Genomic DNA, 21,763 nt, shown 5'->3' on the forward strand with positions numbered 1-21,763 from the left:
CAACATTCATCTAAAATATACATTAACATTTATATCGTGCAACTGTTGAAGTGATGATCAAATATGCTTGGAAGCATGCTTAACTCTTTCCCCGTCAGCGTTTTTTTTTTTAAGTTGCCCGACCCAGTTTTAGTTTAATGCCTAACAGAAAAACTATCTTCTTTAAATAAACATTAAATATCAAATGAAAGAACAGACCACTTTCAAACAACAACAACAAAAAACGTTTCATCCTACCTTCATTTGTTCTCTTATCAGTTATCACCTCTCAAATTTTCAAAAGCGGAGATAATTCCATTTTTGTGAAGAACTTTTGTAAGAGATCAGATTCAGAGCCATCAAAACTCACACGTTACGCTAAATCCACCACAACGCTGTTGTGTTGAGTTAATGCGTCAGTGTTTAATTTGGGTAAGATTGCCATCTAGTGGATAATAGCGGAAATATCCATTTAATACAAAAACAACCCAAAGAACGTTTTCTCTTAATTGACGAAATGACTCAACAATATCTATGACATTTATCTGGATATCGCCATAATTGTGCAAATGTAGAAAAATTTTAATATGATTAAAGACTGTGGTGTTTATTTTCATAAATCAGTTCGCAGCAACAGTGGCGCAGTGATACTTGTGATGCGGTCTGAACCGTGGGTTTACCGGGGTATTTTATCACGGCTTATTACACGGCTCTCTGGAATGCTTGATTCTGATTGGTCAGTTGAGACATTTGCAGGTTCGTTCTTTTCGAATAATAACCGCTCCAAAATAATAACGCATAGCCGGACTACTTTTACGAGTAAGATCGCTCCGCGCCAATAAAGATTACTGTCTGTTTGGCGCCATCTTGTGACAAACACTGGACAACCACGACAAGACACAGACAGCTTACTGAGACTGAACTTGACAAAATAGAGCATGACAGCTACGAAGCCAACACACAAAAAAAATACAGAATGGGCATTAAAACTTCTCAAAGACTGGCTAAAAGAGAAAAAATGGAGACAGACAAGTATGAAGCAGAGGATCTTAATAAGGTATTACGATCATTTTATGCATCTGTGCAAAGTTTCGCGGAAGGATAAAAATGTTAATTTAAAACAAATATGCCAATAAAATGTTTCAAATTCATATTCATGTCCAGTTTTTTTTCTTATGTGACAAGTAGCCGTGTAATAAGCGGGATAATGTAGAGTCAGCCGGTAGTTATCGGGAAATAAGCCCCTTCAGTGTGATACAAGACCCTCCGCTTCGCGTCGGGTCCTGATCACACTGTCGGGGCTTATTTCCCGATAACTACCGGCTGCCTCTACATTATCCCTTACTTAGAACGCGTTTCAACCAATCAGAATGAAGAACCAGAACGAGCCGTTTTATAATCCTCCTTTGAAGCAGGGTTAACCCCACATTGCTGTGTTAAACATGTTCAGTGTGAAATGAAGCGGGGTTATAATGTTATTATGACCCAATGCTCATTTTTGTGAACTTGGGCCCTGATGCACAGCTCCTAAAAAGATTACAAGCTTTTCTCAGTCGCTTTTGACTATTTGTCAGATCAGAAATAATTTTGTTCAACCTCCACATCATCAAGTCAGATGTGCACAACATAAAAGCAAATTCTCATTGTTTTGATACAATCATGCGGATGATTATGTACAATTGTCTGCTGTTTCCATTTTCATTATCTTATGTCATTTTCATCCAAATATATTTTATTGGTTTTTGTTGAATAGTCTTACACCTCAAAACATTTAGGAATTAGATCATCATATAAGGCAAAACTGTTGACCTTTGTGTCATAATCTGTTACTGTAAGCATGTTTTCCATGTTTTTTTTTAGTCTTTTGTAAATATACTTCTTTTTGATTTGTTAGTTTGAAGACAGATATTGTCCTCATTACTTGTGTCTGCCTATAGTTTTTTTTTTTTACATAATTTGTCAACATGTTACTGTTTAATCCAGTGAATACATTTATAATGTATAACATCATATATCATATACACACTGTGGATTAAACGGTAAATGTAGATCTATTAAATTCAGCTCAAATGTTTAGGTCTGAGGATCAGATGACACTACAGATGTTATATTAAACATGTTCTTTCTTTATTTTTTAAAGGATTTTTTATCCAACTGGATTCCAGAAGAAACTTTTATTTATGTCAGTACATACAGACTGATGACCGGCAGGTAAAACACTCGATCTCCATCTGTCTTTTCATCAATGTTTAACTGGGCTTTATTTTGTGTTTGTGTTTGTTACACACTTTTATTTTTTGATGTTAGCAGTATGTTCAATTCTTCAATAAACTTAATAAACTTGCACCATGTTAGAGTAAAGAAGAGCACAAATATTATTTGTTTATGTTTATTTAATGTGACAAATGTTTATGTGATGATATCTTTCAACTTGAAAAGACATAAATAATGACTAACTCAATATGAAAAGTGTAAAACAGTAAACAATATAAACAATGTTTGGAATAGCTGTAACAATTTTACATGTGAAAAGTCCATAATCCTGTGCGTTATGATATATCGACATTTTCATCAAATATTTACAAAATACACAAACAGTGCTGGAATTTACTTGAATGTTATCTGACAGTAGAAAGATGATCTAAAGAGACTTCACTGATGATTTGTGTAAATGAAATAAATAAAGGAGTGTTTTCTCAATGAAATTCACCGTCTTTCAGAATCTGAATGTAGACGACATCATATGGAGGAAAAACTCAACAACAGTCATGAATCTGAGATCTCTGATGTCTGTAAATAAACATCCAGCCATGACACTGGATTGAATATATTGTCCAGAAGTAAAAGAGCGAAACTAACAAACACAAAGACATAAACATGTTTTGAGTGCTGTCATATTTGATCTTCATATATTATTAGATTGTCTGAATACAAACTTTAATCCAGCAGATATTATTGTAGAGTAGTACAGATACAGACTCCACTCATCTGTTTTAATATTGAAATATTTGATGATAGTAGGAGGTTTAGTAAAGTCTGATCACTGCTTTACATCTCATCACACGCTTCAGTGCTCTGTGTGTTTATAACAGTCTGACTTTATAACACAGTGCTGGAAAAACAACAAATACACAAAATGAATCTCTTCATCATCACCTTCATCTGGATTCTTGGAGGTTTTATTCAAGGTAACAGAAATTCATCTTTATTTGTTTGTTTAGAAAATATTGTTTTGAACAAATTTGTTTTCTTCTCAACAGAATCCAGAGGAGTTACTGTAACTCAGAGTAAAGCTCAATCTGTTTCTGTTGGACAAACCGTCAATATAAAGTGTACAACTGATACTGGAATATTTAGCAATTATTTATCTTGGTATCAGCAGAAACCTGGAGAAACTCCTAAACTCATCATTTATGGTATAAATATTCGTAATGGTGACACTTCACAGAGATTCAGTGGCAGTGGATCAAACACAGATTTTACTCTGAGCATCAGTGGAGTTCAGACTGAAGATACAGGAGATTATTACTGTATGAGTGTACACTATATCAGTGGTAGCTATGTGTTCACACAGTGATAAAGAGTCGTACAAAAACCTCCTTCAGTCAAACTGAACAGATACACCTGACAGATACTGCAGCTGCACAAATACACACACACACACACACACACACACACACACACACACACACACACACACACACACACACACACAGTTGGTCTGTGTTTGTGTATAAAACAGCAGAGTGTCTCAACACTAAATAAGTTTAGTTTAGCTGAAAGTATAATCAATCATTGAGTTTTTCATTTCCAGCTGAATGTTGTGTTTTGAAGTGAAGACTATCAGTGAGTTCAGACAGAAATCTATGAGTGTCAGAGACGAGTTAGTGATCTCTCTGTTCAGTCTGATAAAATCACACACGAGTCTTCTGTAGTCTGATAACTAAAACTGAGAAACTCATGAGGAGCTTCTTCATTCAGACCATCAGACTCCTCAACATTTACATTTATAAAGTATTTATCTTATACACAGACTATAGAGAGTTTGTCAGATTTCACTGCTATAGTTGTGTATTTATATATCTGTGAATGTGAATAATAAATCTTGAATGTTGAAGTGCAGGTTAAAAACATTTCTTCATTTGATCTTCACTAAATATTCAATATATTAATCTGACTTCTGAGATCAGACTCATTGTGAAGTGTTGAATCTGATCAAAGCTCATTTCTTCATCCATCAGTTAAACTCATCAGCGTCTCATTTCAGAGAATAAAGAGTCAAAGAGTGAAACTGAGAGTTCAACTCATATTTGTATCTTCAGGATGAAGAGATTCAGTTCCTCTCAGAACAGAGCAGATGTTCAGACACAAGAGTTTGAAAGATAAATATAAACTACATCTGCAGATGTCTTCATGCTTCATTGAGTGAAGTTTATTTATAAACCAATGATCAATATACTCATTGTTCAAATTCAAAAGAAATCACAAGACAAAGAAGCAATATTTAATATTTCTTTATTGAAAAGCATAGAGAATGAATAAAGCAGAGCCCCAGACTGTTGTATGAATAGTTGTCCACTGTTGATGTGAGACATGAATGAGAAGAAGAGATGAGAAGAAGAGAGGATCTACTCAGAACACAGATCTTTCTTCACTTCTCCAGTGACTGTCTGACCTTCCCGACTGATCTCACAGATCACTGAGTCTCTGTTGATCCATTCTTGTTCAGTGAGAGTCAGACTGCTGCTCCAGCTGTACAGACCGCCGTCTTTCTGTAGGACTCCAGCTCTGTTCTCCTGAGATCCTGACATCTTCCCATTCACTTTCCAGCTCAGACTCCAGTCTGAAGGGAAACCATTGCTGGCCACACACATCAGTGTTGCTGTCTTCTTGATGGAAATCTCTTCACTGGACGGCGGCAGGACGATCACTTTGGGAAGTTTTGCACCTGACATACAGAGATACACAGAGAAAAAGATAAAATTCAAAATAAACAAAACAAAAATTGATCAAATATTAAAAATCAAATATTGTTTCAAGGTTTAAATAAAACTAAAAACGTTATCAGTTTTCATGATCATCTATTGGTAGTTTAAAATGATTGAGCTTATTTGTTTGGGTTCATGTATTCAGTTTGATGCATGGCTCTTTGTTTCAGTATCAGTTTTAAAGGGAGGCCTTTTTGTCAAGAAAATCACTCCCCAAACATGATATAACTTATAAAAACAAACCATAAAGATTAAGAAACTACAACATTGTAATTTTATTGCACCACTGGATTAATGGTCTGCAGGGGCATAGCCATCATTTCAAAAGTAGGGGGGCGAAATGTCTAGTGTTATACCTGTTTTTCTTCAGTTAACCCTTGTGTAATTGACAGGTTTTATTATTATCATATTTTGATTTGAATGATTATTATAAACATTCTGTAAACGCTGTAAAATCTCAGTTCAACATTATCTTTATTCATATTTGAAGGGTTTTTGATAACATAGGCCCTACTTGTTAAAAAAAAAGACGTTATAGAACAGTTAAGGAAAATCTGTCACAGGTAGGGGTGGACCCAGATGTAATTAAGGTCACGCCCCTTTCTCCACCTCGAGGAGATTCCCAAAGCCACCCCAATGACCAGACACACAAGGTAAGCATAAAATTAAAATATCCTTTATTAAATTACTTAAAAGCATTAAATAAGGAAGGGGAACGGGGGACTTAAAACAATGGCCACTCTAGGCTCTCCTCCACCACCACTGTATCTTCACACAGTCCATTTTCCTCATGTTCCTTCTCGTTTTCCGTTCTCTCCACAGGAGGCCACGGCTCTGCTGTTTACAGCTTTCTGGGTAGGTATCACGTTCACAGTCTGCTCTTCAATGTTTCACTTTCGTTCTGCTCTCTCTCCACAGGTGGCCGCTAGGACACAAAGACACTGTTACTGAGGCTTCGAGTATTTCTCACCGGCTCTGCTGTTTACAGCTTTCTGGGTAGGTATCACGTTCACAGTCTGCTCTTCAATGTTTCACTTTCGTTCTGCTCTCTCTCCACAGGTGGCCGCTAGGACACAAAGACACTGTTACTGAGGCTTCGAGTATTTCTCACCGGCTCTGCTGTTTACAGCTTTCTGGGTAGGTATCACGTTCACAGTCTGCTCCTCAATGATTCACTTTCGTTCTCTCTCTCTCCACAGGTGGCCGCTAGGACACAAAGACACTGTTACTGAGACTTCGAGGATTTCTCACCGGCTCTGCTGTTTACAGCTTTTCAGGTAGGTATCACGTTCACAGTCTGCTCTTCAATGGTTCACTTTCGTTCTGCTCTCTCTCCACAGGTGGCCGCCAGGACACAAAGACACTGTTACTGAGACTTCGAGTATTTCTCACCGGCTTTGCTGTTTACAACTTTCTGGGTAGGTATCACGTTCTCCTCCGTAGGTCAGCAGAGGGGCGAAGGTCACACACCACCTCACCCGGTCGAGCGCTGCCCTATCTCCAATGCTCATAGGCCGATCGATTCCTCGACGGGGGCGCCCTTTTCGTAGAGACCACGGGGCGGCGGACCCTTTCGCCTCTGACTCTGCGACACAACAGACACAGGTAAGTTCACACCACGAATGTTTCCATTGGTTTACTCACGGTCACGGACGGCTCTTAGTCTGCGTCCCTTCGTACTCCAAACAGCACACTACGTATAATAACAGTGATTTCTGTAGTCGTTGGCCTCTCCGTCCTCTGCCCAGTGGAAGAAAATGGATGATGCGGGGCTTCGTCTACAAGACACACAGCAACCCACAGCAATACACAGCACCACTCCAAACGTGAAAAAGATTTATTACACAGTCTCACTCACCACACTATAAGTGCACCACAACAAGGGAAGCGCCCGGTGTCCTCCACTGCGCTTGGGCTACGATAAGGCGATGTGAAATACGACCACAATAAGTCTCGTTGCGGCGGCTGTTTGAATGTGTACTTCTAACGGCTCGCCCACCACACTCTTGTAGGGGTAGGGCCGCCCTCCTTTTCCTGGAGGTTTCCAATGGCTACACAAGTTAATTTTTGCCAGTTATTCCACACAGAAAGGGTATACTCACGGCGGATAGCCTTTATTTACGTTGTACCAACGGTCAATATCTCTTCCTGCTTTACTCCTTCAATGTTGGTTAGAACAAAGTTCCTTCTTACCCATAGGGCTTTTCTATTGACTCCAGCAGGTCCACAATACAGACTGAAACGAGAGAGAGAGAGAAAAACACAGACAGCCACTACGTCCAAAAATGAGCACAGCTCCGTTTCCCAGCACACACTAAGCACAAGCTTGACAGCACAATGCTCTCTTCGGGGTGCTCCTTTTCTCCACTCACGTATCGCCTTTCTTTCACCCCAGGCAGCTCCTGTCTTCTTTCCGCGCGCTTCAAGCGCAGCCCGGATCAACAGAGCCTGCGGGCTCTTCAAAAGGTACGTATTTACCTCTCCTGCCCTAAGCAGAGGAGCTCTCCCCGTGTCAATCCCCCTCTCGTGCCCGAACTGCTGAACTGTCATTTAACTGTGCTTTAAATACTCCTTTCTGTGCTTCAGTTATCCAATTGCCTGGCGATCTCTTTTAACTAGGCACAGCTGTGCCCAATCGGCTGATTACAGCCTCCGCAAATCTGCCGGATGTCCGGTGTTTCCGTTCTTCGGTCTGGACGGAAACATCCGGGCGGAACCAAAGTTTCCCGATTTTTGGTTCCGCCCAAAAGATCGTCACCTTGTGACAATTACATAGCCAGAACTGTGGAGACTAGAGCCCTTTCACATCTCTTTGCTGCTCTGATTAGTTTATGACAATCGTCCAACACCAACAAACCTTCACAGGTGGGGAATGAGGGAAGACTCTCTGTGCAATTTATGTGAAGGGAGGGGCACATCGGTGCACACACTGGTGAGGTGTAAGACTCTACTTAGCCAGGGGAGATAAAGATGGCGGCATTATGGTAAATAGTAAATGGACTGCATTTATATAGCGCTTTCAACAGACCCATGGCCATCCAAAGCGCTTTACAAGTTGCCTCACATTCACTCACTCATTCATACACCGACGGCGGTGTCAGCCTTGCAAACATCTTGGAGCAGAAGAGACAGAAGAAGTGCCAGACCCACGTAAGGCCAGCTTCATACTGTACATCTAGTTCATCAGGGAGGGGGAGAAGCCACCCTCCTCCGAAAAGACCAAAAAGAGCCTCCTGCAGACGGCACAGTCATGGGAAATGAGAATGGACCCCGGAAGGAAACTGCATGTTCCCAAGGTTGTCCAGACATCCCTGAGGCCTGATGTGGTCATATGGTCTGAGGAGGAGAGGAGGATTATATTTATAGATCTGATGGTAATGTGGGAAGATGGATATTAAGAGGCCTCTGAGAGGAAGACTACTAAGGACCAGGACCTGGTTCAACAATGCAGGGAACAAGGGTGGCATGCTTGGCTCTTTCCTGTTGAAATTGGCTGCAAGGGTCTCCCTGCAAAGTCTATGTAAAAGACGCTCACAGCCCTGGAAATAGAAGGAAAGGTGATGAAGATAGCTGCTCGCAGGTTAGGGGAGGTAGCAGAGAAAGCCTCTTGTTGGCTATTTAACAGACGGGAGGAGTTAAGGTGGAAACCAGGAGAAGAGAAGACGGGCAATGACTAGCCATTACTGCTGACCCGCCAACTGGAGGACATTGTGGTTTTAGGTCAAAACGTCAGAGGAGAGTTGGATGCCCCTGGTCGATGTCTTCTGGCTGAAAGGTACATTAACAAGACAGTGACTGATGGTGTTAGCATTTGGATGTTTCCAATAGTATGATTTGCTTTTGCCCCTGGGAGATGGGGTTAAGTTGGGTTTTGCTCTTGTGTTTTTATTATAATAAATGTACGATTCACTTTATACTTTATATTTTCGACACGATATTTCTGACAGATTTCAGATGGAAAATCTACAGGACCATTAATAAACATGGACCGGAAGTTAACATCAATGGCAACAAGTGTGTGTCTGATAAAAACACCTATAGGCCTATGTGATGTATTGTTTCAGCTTTCATAAGTCATATTCATAAGAGATTTGTCTTATCTTGAGGGGTTTTATACAAACTTTAGTATTAAAAGAGAGGATGGGGTTTCAGTTTGTGTGCAAAATCAGTCCTGTGTGTCTGTAGTTCCTCTTTAACTGATGGAGGTTTTTGTACGACTCTTTATCACTGTGTGAACAGATGTATACTGTTGATATAGTGTCTACCTGAACAGACATAAACTCCTGCATCTTCAGTCTGAACTCTTTTGATGCTCAGGGTAAAATCTGTTTTTGATCCACTGCCACTGAATCGATCTGAAGTTCCAGACTGTAACTCATTTGCTTTTTTAATCAGGAGTTTAGGAGCTTCTCCAGGTTTCTGTAAGTACCAGGATAAAGCTGGATAACCCCAGCCCGTATAGACTTCAGGATTAGTTTTACAGCTGATAGTAACTGTGTCTCCTATATGAACAGATTTGACTGCAGGTGTCTGAATGACGGTCACTTCACCTCTTGATTCTACATAAAGAAAATAAAAATATGAGTAAAGATTCAGAATGAATGAATTATTTAGCACAGAGGATGAAGTTTAATCAGATGAATTTTAATGTTGTTCTCACCTCTGAAACAGAAACAAGTTAACATCCAGATGAAGATGCTGATGAAGGTCATGGTGACTGTGAGTTTAGATTTCTGATGATGAACTTCTGATGCGTCTATAAAAATCCTCAAGTCTTTCCAATGCAAAGAGTCTCTATGCAAATTTATCTTTAGTATCTTTTCACAGATCATCAGTCTGTGCCTTATTAAAATCCTTTCATTATTTACAATGAATTGATAAACATGATCAAACCCTAAATAAAACAAAACAATGAAAATATTACCAATGCATGGACTTTCTTATTTCAACAAACACCATTGAGAACAGATTATGAAAATCTTTTTGCTCAATACAGCAGGTATTTGACTTACAGAGATGTGTAAGATATGAATGAGGTGTTCACAATGTCAATCTGATCATTACATTCACAAGACACATTTGTGTTGAGATATTTCTGTGTTTGATTTGTTGAAGTTTTTTCTGTCCACTCTTATCACCTGCATTAATTTATCTTTCAGATCTTAAGTTGAATAAACTTAAATATTTTAGGTGTTACCAATTGAAGAAGCTTTTAATGAGCAGACAGACAGTATTCAGTGATCTGATGTGATATCTACATGAAGTCATTTATCCTACAGATTAAAAACCTTGAATCTTAGATCTTTGATTTAATCTTTCATTAACAGTATATCATTGACTATTCAGCTGCATGAGGTTTGATTACAACAAATATTTAGAAATGTTGTCATTTTTCTGTAGTGTCAAAGAAATGAATTAAAATATGAAGTAAATAAAATCATTGTTAAGCATGAATTTGTGTTGTGTTAAATGTGTTTGTTATAGAGTCAGAGTTAGTGAAGCATTCAGAGGTTTTTGCTGTTTGGTTTGTTTCTATCACTGTGGCCCACATTCGGCCCCGGCACGAGACTGCATGTTGTCAGTAAGTAAAATTTTTTTAACATTTATTTGCTATTGCTTTTTAATATAAAATTTAGTTAAGGATCATTCATCTTAAATTCCATCTATTTATTCATTAATTTGTTTGTTTTTAATTTTCAGTCAGGGTGCTTTGAGTAACATTTGTTTTGCAGACTTTGTGCCATATTGTACTCTATTAAATGTGTTAAATGTTAGTTTTTGTTAATGTAAGTTTTAAAAATTAACACATCAAAATAAAAAATTCATGCTGTATTAAACGCGAGGATTAAAAAGAATTCAGGTAAAAGTCGAAATACATTTTAAATTATTTCAGATGTCTCCAATTAAAGTGAGACTTGATTGACGATGTTGCTTGGCCAATTTCAATCAAATTTTGTGACTTTACAAATATCCTACTAGTTTTTCACACGCAACAAACGGCAAAGCATAACTATACACAAAGAGGATGGTTGTATTTTGCGTGCTGTTCATATGCAAAAAATTACCTTTGCATGCAGTTTGTGGTGTACGTATAAAACAAACTTTTTGTGAAGCCTGCATATACGCACTTGACGCACACCACTAAACATAACTAAGGGGTTAACAGTGAGTATCATATGCACGCAAAAGGTAACTTCTGAATATTTATACTAGCACGCCAAATACAAACAGAAACTTGATACGCAGTGCTATTGTAGTGCGACACAATTGAATTTGAAAATACTTGTTTTTTTCTAATAGGCCTACGTTTGGTAGACGCATTTAACCGAAGTGTTAACCGCATGCACGGTCCCGCGGAGGTTGTAATGAGTTCAAAGCGGCAAAAAAACTCCTCACTCCTTTTTTACGAAAAAGTCAAGCAGCCTAATTTGGCATACGGTATCTGAAATGTGTTACACAATGTTGACTAACTCTACCTATTGCTCATGTTGAATAAATAGCTAATTTTGATGGAAATTATAAGGAAAAAATTGCTGCTAAGACAAACATTCACTAATTTTCTGTGTATTTGTCACAAGGTGACGATCTTTTGGGTGGAACCAAAAGTCGGGAAACTTTGGTTCCGCCCGGATGTTTCCGTCCAGACCGAAGAACGGAAACACCGGACATCCGGCAGATTTGCGGAGGCTGTAATCAGCCGATTGGGCACAGCTGTGCCTAGTTAAAAGAGATCGCCAGGCAATTGGATAACTGAAGCACAGAAAGGAGTATTTAAAGCACAGTTAAATGACAGTTCAGCAGTTTGGGCACGAGAGGGGGATTGACACGGGGAGAGCTCCTCTGCTTAGGGCAGGAGAGGTAAATACGTACCTTTTGAAGAGCCCGCAGGCTCTGTTGATCCGGGCTGCGCTAGAAGCGCGCGGAAAGAAGACAGGAGCTGCCTGGGGTGAAAGAAAGGCGATACGTGAGTGGAGAAAAGGAGCACCCCGAAGAGAGCATTGTGCTGTCAAGCCTGTGCTTAGTGTGTGCTGGGAAACGGAGCTGTGCTCATTTTTGGACGTGGTGGCTGTCTGTGTTTTTCTCTCTCTCTCTCGTTTCAGTCTGTATTGTGGACCTGCTGGAGTCAATAGAAAAGCCCTATGGGTAAGAAGGAACTTTGTTCTAACCAACATTGAAGGAGTAAAGCAGGAAGAGATATTGACCGTTGGTACAACGTAAATAAAGGCTATCCGCCGTGAGTATACCCTTTCTGTGTGGAATAACTGGCAAAAATTAACTTGTGTAGCCATTGGAAACCTCCAGGAAAAGGAGGGCGGCCCTACCCCTACAAGAGTGTGGTGGGCGAGCCGTTAGAAGTACACATTCAAACCGCCGCCGCAACGAGACTTATTGTGGTCGTATTTCACATCGCCTTATCATAGCCCAAGCGCAGTGGAGGACACCGGGCGCTTCCCCTGTTGTGGTGCACTTATAGTGTGGTGAGTGAGATTGTGTAATAAATCTTTTTCACGTTTGGAGTGGTGCTGTGTATTGCTGTGGGTTGCTGTGTGTCTTGTAGACGAAGCCCCGCATCATCCATTTTCTTCCACTGGGCAGAGGACGGAGAGGCCAACGACTACAGAAATCACTGTTATTATACGTAGTGTGCTGTTTGGAGTACGAAGGGACACAGACTGAGAGCTGTCCGTGACCGTGAGTAAACCATTGGAAACTTTCGTGGTGTATACTTACCTGTGTCTGTTTTGTCGCAGAGTCAGAGGCGAAAGGGTCCGCCGCCCCGTGGTCTCTACGAAAAGGGCGCCCCCGTCTAGGAATCGATCGGCCTATGGGCATTGGAGATAGGGCAGCGCTCGACCCGGTGAAGTGGTGTGGGACCTTTTTCGCCCCTCTGCTGACCTACGGAGGAGAACCATAACTACCCAGAAAGCTGTAAACAGCAGAGCCGGTGAGAAATACTTGAAGTCTCAGTAACAGTGTCTTTGTGTCCTAGCGACCACCTGTGGAGAGAGAGAGAACGAGAGTGAATCATTGAAGAGCAAACTGTGAACGTGATACTTACCCAGAAAGCTGTAAACAGCAGAGCCGGTGAGAAATACTCGAAGTCTCAGTAACAGTGTTTTTGTGTCCTAGCGACCACCTGTGGAGAGAGAGAGAACGAAAGTGAATCATTGAGGAGCAGACTGTGAACGTGATACCTACCCAGAAAGCTGTAAACAGCAGAGCCGGTGAGAAATACTCGAAGCCTCAGTAACAGTGTCTTTGTGTCCTAGCGGCCACCTGTGGAGAGAGAGCAGAACGAAAGTGAAACATTGAAGAGCAGACTGTGAACGTGATACCTACCCAGAAAGCTGTAAACAGCAGAGCCGTGGCCTCCTGTGGAGAGAACGGAAAACGAGAAGGAACATGAGGAAAATGGACTGTGTGAAGATACAGTGGTGGTGGAGGAGAGCCTAGAGTGGCCATTGTTTTAAGTCCCCCGTTCCCCTTCCTTATTTAATGCTTTTAAGTAATTTAATAAAGGATATTTTAATTTTATGCTTACCTTGTGTGTCTGGTCATTGGGGTGGCTTTGGGAATCTCCTCGAGGTGGAGAAAGGGGCGTGACCTTATTTACATCTGGGTCCACCCCTACCTGTGACAGATTTGGCGTAGTCGGCAGTCCACCTCGGGTTGAGACCAAAGTCCCCCAATGGCCTACCACATTTCTTTTAAAGAACAGCTCCCATCAACACTCCATCAGTCCCCAAACAACGCGTTCTCGGGACGAGAACGGATTGGCGGGGGAGGATGTCACAAGGTGACGATCTTTTGGGTGGAACCAAAAGTCGGGAAACTTTGGTTCCGCCCGGATGTTTCCGTCCAGACCGAAGAACGGAAACACCGGACATCCGGCAGATTTGCGGAGGCTGTAATCAGCCGATTGGGCACAGCTGTGCCTAGTTAAAAGAGATCGCCAGGCAATTGGATAACTGAAGCACAGAAAGGAGTATTTAAAGCACAGTTAAATGACAGTTCAGCAGTTCGGGCACGAGAGGGGGATTGACACGGGGAGAGCTCCTCTGCTTAGGGCAGGAGAGGTAAATACGTACCTTTTGAAGAGCCCGCAGGCTCTGTTGATCCGGGCTGCGCTAGAAGCGCGCGGAAAGAAGACAGGAGCTGCCTGGGGTGAAAGAAAGGCGATACGTGAGTGGAGAAAAGGAGCACCCCGAAGAGAGCATTGTGCTGTCAAGCCTGTGCTTAGTGTGTGCTGGGAAACGGAGCTGTGCTCATTTTTGGACGTGGTGGCTGTCTGTGTTTTTCTCTCTCTCTCTCGTTTCAGTCTGTATTGTGGACCTGCTGGAGTCAATAGAAAAGCCCTATGGGTAAGAAGGAACTTTGTTCTAACCAACATTGAAGGAGTAAAGCAGGAAGAGATATTGACCGTTGGTACAACGTAAATAAAGGCTATCCGCCGTGAGTATACCCTTTCTGTGTGGAATAACTGGCAAAAATTAACTTGTGTAGCCATTGGAAACCTCCAGGAAAAGGAGGGCGGCCCTACCCCTACAAGAGTGTGGTGGGCGAGCCGTTAGAAGTACACATTCAAACCGCCGCCGCAACGAGACTTATTGTGGTCGTATTTCACATCGCCTTATCATAGCCCAAGCGCAGTGGAGGACACCGGGCGCTTCCCCTGTTGTGGTGCACTTATAGTGTGGTGAGTGAGATTGTGTAATAAATCTTTTTCACGTTTGGAGTGGTGCTGTGTATTGCTGTGGGTTGCTGTGTGTCTTGTAGACGAAGCCCCGCATCATCCATTTTCTTCCACTGGGCAGAGGACGGAGAGGCCAACGACTACAGAAATCACTGTTATTATACGTAGTGTGCTGTTTGGAGTACGAAGGGACACAGACTGAGAGCTGTCCGTGACCGTGAGTAAACCATTGGAAACTTTCGTGGTGTATACTTACCTGTGTCTGTTTTGTCGCAGAGTCAGAGGCGAAAGGGTCCGCCGCCCCGTGGTCTCTACGAAAAGGGCGCCCCCGTCTAGGAATCGATCGGCCTATGGGCATTGGAGATAGGGCAGCGCTCGACCCGGTGAAGTGGTGTGGGACCTTTTTCGCCCCTCTGCTGACCTACGGAGGAGAACCATAACTACCCAGAAAGCTGTAAACAGCAGAGCCGGTGAGAAATACTTGAAGTCTCAGTAACAGTGTCTTTGTGTCCTAGCGACCACCTGTGGAGAGAGAGAGAACGAGAGTGAATCATTGAAGAGCAAACTGTGAACGTGATACTTACCCAGAAAGCTGTAAACAGCAGAGCCGGTGAGAAATACTCGAAGTCTCAGTAACAGTGTTTTTGTGTCCTAGCGACCACCTGTGGAGAGAGAGAGAACGAAAGTGAATCATTGAGGAGCAGACTGTGAACGTGATACCTACCCAGAAAGCTGTAAACAGCAGAGCCGGTGAGAAATACTCGAAGCCTCAGTAACAGTGTCTTTGTGTCCTAGCGGCCACCTGTGGAGAGAGAGCAGAACGAAAGTGAAACATTGAAGAGCAGACTGTGAACGTGATACCTACCCAGAAAGCTGTAAACAGCAGAGCCGTGGCCTCCTGTGGAGAGAACGGAAAACGAGAAGGAACATGAGGAAAATGGACTGTGTGAAGATACAGTGGTGGTGGAGGAGAGCCTAGAGTGGCCATTGTTTTAAGTCCCCCGTTCCCCTTCCTTATTTAATGCTTTTAAGTAATTTAATAAAGGATATTTTAATTTTATGCTTACCTTGTGTGTCTGGTCATTGGGGTGGCTTTGGGAATCTCCTCGAGGTGGAGAAAGGGGCGTGACCTTATTTACATCTGGGTCCACCCCTACCTGTGACATAATTTTCCATTTTGGCAAGTCTCACATTGTCCAAGCCTTTCCTCCTTCAAGTTCGGACCTCATGGTTGAATCATGTCTCTCTTCTGCATTGGGTCTGCTTTCCCCCATTTCTGGAAGTGGGTACGAACTGGGTGTGAATGTGGTCGTAGGTATTAATGAGGTTGCAGGTTCGAGAGGAGCCTAAACATTCAGGCCTGCCTGTCAATCATCATTGAGAACATACTTTTTTATTTTTTTCATGATATTTAAACGAACGAAATCACCGTCATCATTTATTTTACTTGTTATCAGAAACAAAACTACTCTAGAAGGATGATCTGTTGATATGTTCACTGAATACGCTGTATTCATCTTTACACACTTTTTGTCTCATTCTTAAGAAAAAAAACTCTGTCATTGGACAGATATGTGAATCTTTACAAACTCAACACTAAACTTTCATCATTCAGTGAGATTAAGAAGACAAAGACTGTAAACAGCTCTACTGTAGTGTTTGTTTGTTACTTTCATCTAAAATCTGAGAAAGATGTAAATGTTTCAGTCATTTGATTGAGATTTCTTCAGTTTGTAAATAGATGACAGTGAGAGAGGAAACAGATCAGTCAGTCAGGACATCACAGCTCCTTCACTTCTCAATCATTCACTGGAAACATGACAACACAAACTTTCATCTCTCTTCAAAAATCTCCATCAGTCAGACTGCACAGATACACCTTGTTTCCTAATGTGGACCTCAAAATGTCCCCACAAGGTCAAAAACATGTCCCTATCTTTGTGAACATTGAGAAGAGTCGGACACAACTGAATGAGTCTGTGATCATCATATAAGTAATACAGATCAAGTGTTCATTGAATTTATTAACTGATTCATTTATTTAATGTGTTCATTGTCAGTGGAAACTGAATCGATTCATTTCAGAGAGTCAAGAGTCAAAGAGTGAAACTGAGAGTTCAACTCATATTTACATCATCAGATTTCTGTTCCTCTCTGTACAGAGCAGATGTTCATACACTTACATGAGTCTGATGTCTCTGTTACACCACAAACATCAAATAAAGCACTTGTTTCATCATTTATCTGCAGATGTCTTCATGCTTCATTGAGTGAAGTTTATTTAGAAACAAACACACGAGCCAATGATCAATATACTCATTGTTCAAATTCAAAAGAAATCACAAGACAAAGAAGCAATATTTAATATTTCTTTATTGAAAAGCATAGAGAATGAATAAAGCAGAGCCCCAGACTGTTGTATGAATAGTTGTCCACTGTTGATGTGAGACATGAATGAGAAGAAGAGATGAGAAGAAGAGATGAGAAGAAGAGAGGATCTACTCAGAACACAGATCTTTCTTCACTTCTCCAGTGACTGTCTGACCTTCCCGACTGATCTCACAGATCACTGAGTCTCTGTTGATCCATTCTTGTTCAGTGAGAGTCAGACTGCTGCTCCAGCTGTACAGACCGCCGTCTTTCTGTAGGACTCCAGCTCTGTTCTCCTGAGATCCTGACATCTTCCCATTCACTTTCCAGCTCAGACTCCAGTCTGAAGGGAAACCATTGCTGGCCACACACATCAGTGTTGCTGTCTTCTTGCTGGAAATCTCTTCACTGGACGGCGGCAGGACGATCACTTGAGGACGACTTACACCTGACATACAAAGATAAACAAAATAAAAAGATGAAAAAATTCAAAATAAATCAAATAAATCCATAATAAAATATATATTCTGTTTTTGAGTTTAATATCATATCATCAGTTATTACACGGCTCTCTGGAATGCTTGATTCTGATTGGTCAGTTGAGACATTTGCAGGTTCGATCTTTTCAAATAATAACCGCTCCAAAGTAATAACGCATAGCCGGACTTGTACGATTTAAATCGCTCCACACCAATAAAGATTACTGTTTGGCGCCATCTTGTGACAAACACTGGACAACCACAACATTTTGACATTAATTTTAACATATACGGAAGAAACAAAACATTTAAACAGTGGATAGAAGAACGAACAACGACAAGACACAGAGAGCTTACTGAGACTGAACTTGACAAAATAGAGCATGACAGCTACGAAGCCAACACACAAAAAAATACAGAATGGGCATTAAAACTTCTCAAAGACTGGCTAAAAGAGAAAAAATGGAGACAGACAAGTATGAAGCAGAGGATCTTAATAAGGTATTACGATCATTTTATGCATCTGTGCAAAGTTTCGCGGAAGGATAAAAATGTTAATTTAAAACAAATATGCCAATAAAATGTTTCAAATTCATATTCATGTCCAGTTTTTTTTTCTAATGTGGCAAGTAGCCGTGTAATAAGCGGGATAATGTAGAGGCAGCCGGTAGTTATCGGGAAATAAGCCCCTTCAGTGTGATACAAGACCCTCCGCTTCGCGTCGGGTCCTGATCACACTGTCGGGGCTTATTTCCCGATAACTACCGGCTGCCTCTACATTATCCCTTACTTAATATCATTTACTCTGTTAATGCACTACACTTATTATAATACAAACACAGTAATAATAAAACAATATTTTATATGAATATTTGTTTCCTGTGACTCAAGTGCAGCAACAACAAGATGGGTTTGAATCCCAAAATCTGTACAATATCTTGACTGCAATATAAATCACTTCATATTAAAGCATCTCGCAAATGCATAAAAGTTTCAAAATAATTTATTGTCAGTTCTGTTTGAATGTAAAATATGTTAAAATATGATTTTATCCTATCATATTAAATCTTATAAAGGTTTATAACAGAAGTTTGTGTAAATATTCAATTGGGTCTCGAGACTCAAGGTGTCTTCTGTTAACATGTGTTTATATGAAGTGAGTCTGCAGCGCCACAAGACAAAAATTAAAGTAGCGCTGCTGATCTCAAAATTTGTTAATAAAGACAAATAAATTTGACCTTGATATTGAAATTTAAAAAAAATTTATTCTCAAGATGTATTTTAAAACCTGTTAAAATTAAACGCCTTAATATAAAACACTTTAAATGACCTCAGTGTGTGAATCTTTCTATCAATAAAATTTTCCATGTGAAAAATTATACATTTATAAATTCTTATTACTTTAAAAACCAACACATTTAATTCTGCATGATAATAATTTTAATACTGAGGTGTTTGATTTTTCCTCTCGACTAATGAATTTAAAAAAGAAACGTGTTTATAGGACTGAATTACACTCAGTCTTCAAAAGAAATCTTGATTTATATTCAAAACGCTCTTACTGAGAATTAAAAATAATAAATATAAGATAAATAAATGCTTCAGAATATAACCAGATGCTAAAAAATCTATTTAAAATGATTTTATTATATAATTTTTGTACTTACTGCCGACGTCCAGTCTCGTGCCGGGGCCGAATGTGTACCACAGTGATAGAAACAAACTGAGCAGCTGTACAAAAACCTCTGAACGCTTCACTAACTCTGACTCTGACACAAACACATCATATCACAGCAAATATTCATACATCATAGACTTGTGAAGAAGTGTAAACACATGTAAGACAAGAATAAAAGTGAATTTAAAGACACATGTCTGTCTGTAGTAAAACACATTTACTGAATGTTTGAACTTCACAATATTGAAGACACAGAGACACACAAGACATCATAAATGCTCCTGATATCCAAATCTTCTCATCTAATCTCAATGTGTTATTAATCCAGACTGTATAATGTGTTTCTATGAAGATAAAGCTCTGATGTGTGTTGAGTTTATTTCCATAGACAAACACTTTGCATTATCATCACATGCTTCAGTGCTCTAAGTCTTTATAACTGTCTGACACAAACATTTTATAACACAACATCATTACAAAACACACAAACACAAATGAATTTCTTCATCGTCTTCATTTGGATTCTGGGAGTTTTTATTCCAGGTAACAGAAGTGAAAGCTTGTTGTTAAGTTGAATGTTTTTGACTCTTTTATATTTCATTAAACATCATTTTCTTCTCAACAGAATCCAGAGGAGTTTCTGTAACTCAGAGTAAAACTCAATATGTTTCTGTTGGACAAACCGTCAATATAAAGTGTACAACTGATACTGGAATAAATGGCTGGGCTTTATCTTGGTATCAGCAGAAACGCGGAGAAACTCCTAAACTCATCATTTATTCAACAAATGCTCGTTATAGTGACACTTCAGATCGATTCAGTGGCAGTGGATCATATGGTGGTAGAGATTTTACTCTGAGCATCAGTGGAGTTCAGACTGAAGATGCAGGAGATTATTATTGTATTAGTGGACACAGCATCAGTGGTAGCTATGTGTTCACACAGTGATAAAGAGTCGTACAAAAACCTCCATCAGTCAATCTGCACAGATACACCTGACAGATACTGCAGCTGTACACAAACACACACACACACACACACACACACACACACACACACACACACACACACACACACACACACACACACACACACACACACACACACACACACACACACACACACACACACACATAAAGGTTTGGTGATATGATGAGTAAATGATGGTCCACCGTTCACCTCAAATCTTTATCAATCTGAATGTCTGATCTCAGTTCATTCTGACCTGAACATTTTTCCAGGTTTGCCTAAAAGGCTGTCTAATTTTAAATATATATGTGATGAATCCTGTCAGTTCTTCTTACAGTTTTTTTCGATTGCTAAACGCAGGGGCGTCAGTTTGTGTTGAAAAGTGGTGGGGACAAAAGATCAGATGAAAAAACATTACAGCAGGACGGGAAAAATATTGAATAATGACGCATAAAAATGGGCAAAAACACACCATAAGCACACAACACAACTTATGTGACCCTGGACCACAAAACCAGACATACACTGCAGAAAATGATTTTCAAGAAAAAAAATTTGTATTTTTGTCTAGTTTTCAGTAAAAATATCTAAAAATTTTTAAATCAAGATGTAGTTTTTTAATGAGCAAAACGACCCAAGAAAATAAGTCTAGTTTTTAGACCAAAAATATCAAATTTAAGTGATTTTGTGCATTAAACAAGCAAAACAATCTGCCAATGGAGTAAGCAAAATAATCTTGAAATTTTTATTAAACACTAAATTCAGGAAAAATTTGCTTACCCCATTGGCAGATTTTTTTGCTTGTTTTATGCTCAAAATCACTTAAATTTGATATTTTTGGTCTAAAAACTAGACTTAATTTATCTTAATTTAATAATTTTTTTGATATTTTTACTGAAAGCAAGACAAAAATACTAACAATTTTTTTTTCTTGAAAATCATTTTTTGCAGTGTGCACTGCAAAAATGACTTTCCTACTTTTTCAGTAGAAATATCAAAAAATTCTTAAATTAAGATGCTTTCTCTTGATGTGCAAAATGACCTAAGAAAATAAGTCTAGTTTTTAGACCAAACATACAATTTACAGTTTTTTTCGATTGCTAAACGACAGTGGGCACAACTGGAGCTACATGTGCAAAACTCTAACTACAGTCTGCACTACCAAAAGTCACCTGAGCACAACTCTTAACATATGGCTCAAAACAGCTCCGTGCAGCCAAACACTAAACACAACCCTCACTGAGATAACACACACTGTCACTCACAACACACTGAGAGGAAAAACACTAACATCAAACACCAATACACAAAATACTAACTTTATATCTTTACAGTTTTAACAATTTCAGTGATGTCACACCAAGTAATGTTTTCTTTAAAGAATGATTTATTTATTGATTTATCACAATATTTTTTTTAGAACATCATAATTTTTTAGGGTAAATGAAAATTAGCAGTTTGCTTCAGTTGTCTGTAGTAATTTACGGAATTACAGTAATGAGAAAAAAGGTAGAAACTTAAAGTACATGAAAGGTAATATTATATATAAATGAAATATATATATGAAATTGGAATTTATATTTATATGAAATTGCAATCAGCAGTA

At 39.7% G+C, this 21,763-nt stretch overlaps 1 protein-coding gene, 2 long non-coding RNA genes and 1 gene segment (V, D, J or C); 1 reads left to right on the forward strand and 3 right to left on the reverse strand.

Moving 5' to 3' along the window:
• Nucleotides 1-4,477: 4,477 nt before the first annotated feature.
• On the reverse strand, nucleotides 4,478-9,762 carry LOC135740473 (immunoglobulin kappa light chain-like). Its single transcript, XM_073813170.1, has 3 exons — nucleotides 9,628-9,762; nucleotides 9,233-9,526; nucleotides 4,478-4,927 (listed from the first exon to the last, which is right to left on the reverse strand). Exons 1-3 carry the CDS (start codon nucleotides 9,677-9,679, stop codon nucleotides 4,608-4,610), a joined length of 666 nt encoding a protein of 221 aa, XP_073669271.1. The 5' UTR covers nucleotides 9,680-9,762; the 3' UTR covers nucleotides 4,478-4,607.
• LOC135740487 (uncharacterized) lies at nucleotides 5,628-7,728 on the reverse strand. 2 transcript variants are annotated; one of them, XR_010529187.2, is made up of 2 exons: nucleotides 6,219-7,728; nucleotides 5,628-6,033 (listed from the first exon to the last, which is right to left on the reverse strand). It is a non-coding gene; the product is annotated as an uncharacterized lncRNA (long non-coding RNA). The 2 variants fall into 2 exon arrangements; XR_012335716.1 differs by having other exon boundaries at nucleotides 5,628-6,173.
• A 3,301-nt stretch (nucleotides 9,763-13,063) lies between the features above and the next one.
• Nucleotides 13,064-15,721, forward strand: LOC135740488 (uncharacterized). 2 transcript variants are annotated; one of them, XR_012335718.1, is made up of 3 exons: nucleotides 13,086-15,131; nucleotides 15,177-15,271; nucleotides 15,457-15,721. It is a non-coding gene; the product is annotated as an uncharacterized lncRNA (long non-coding RNA). The 2 variants fall into 2 exon arrangements; XR_012335717.1 differs by having other exon boundaries at nucleotides 13,064-15,271.
• Nucleotides 15,722-17,045: 1,324 nt separating this feature from the next.
• Nucleotides 17,046-19,473, reverse strand: LOC135740478 (Ig lambda-2 chain C region-like). The segment is given in 3 exon segments: nucleotides 17,046-17,479; nucleotides 19,178-19,279; nucleotides 19,410-19,473. Coding segments are annotated over 3 exon segments (474 nt in total).
• Between the last annotated feature and the right edge of the window lie 2,290 nt (nucleotides 19,474-21,763).

This window comes from Paramisgurnus dabryanus, chromosome 22 (genome assembly GCF_030506205.2).
Source record: "Paramisgurnus dabryanus chromosome 22, PD_genome_1.1, whole genome shotgun sequence".
NCBI classification, from domain to species: Eukaryota; Metazoa; Chordata; class Actinopteri; order Cypriniformes; family Cobitidae; genus Paramisgurnus; species Paramisgurnus dabryanus.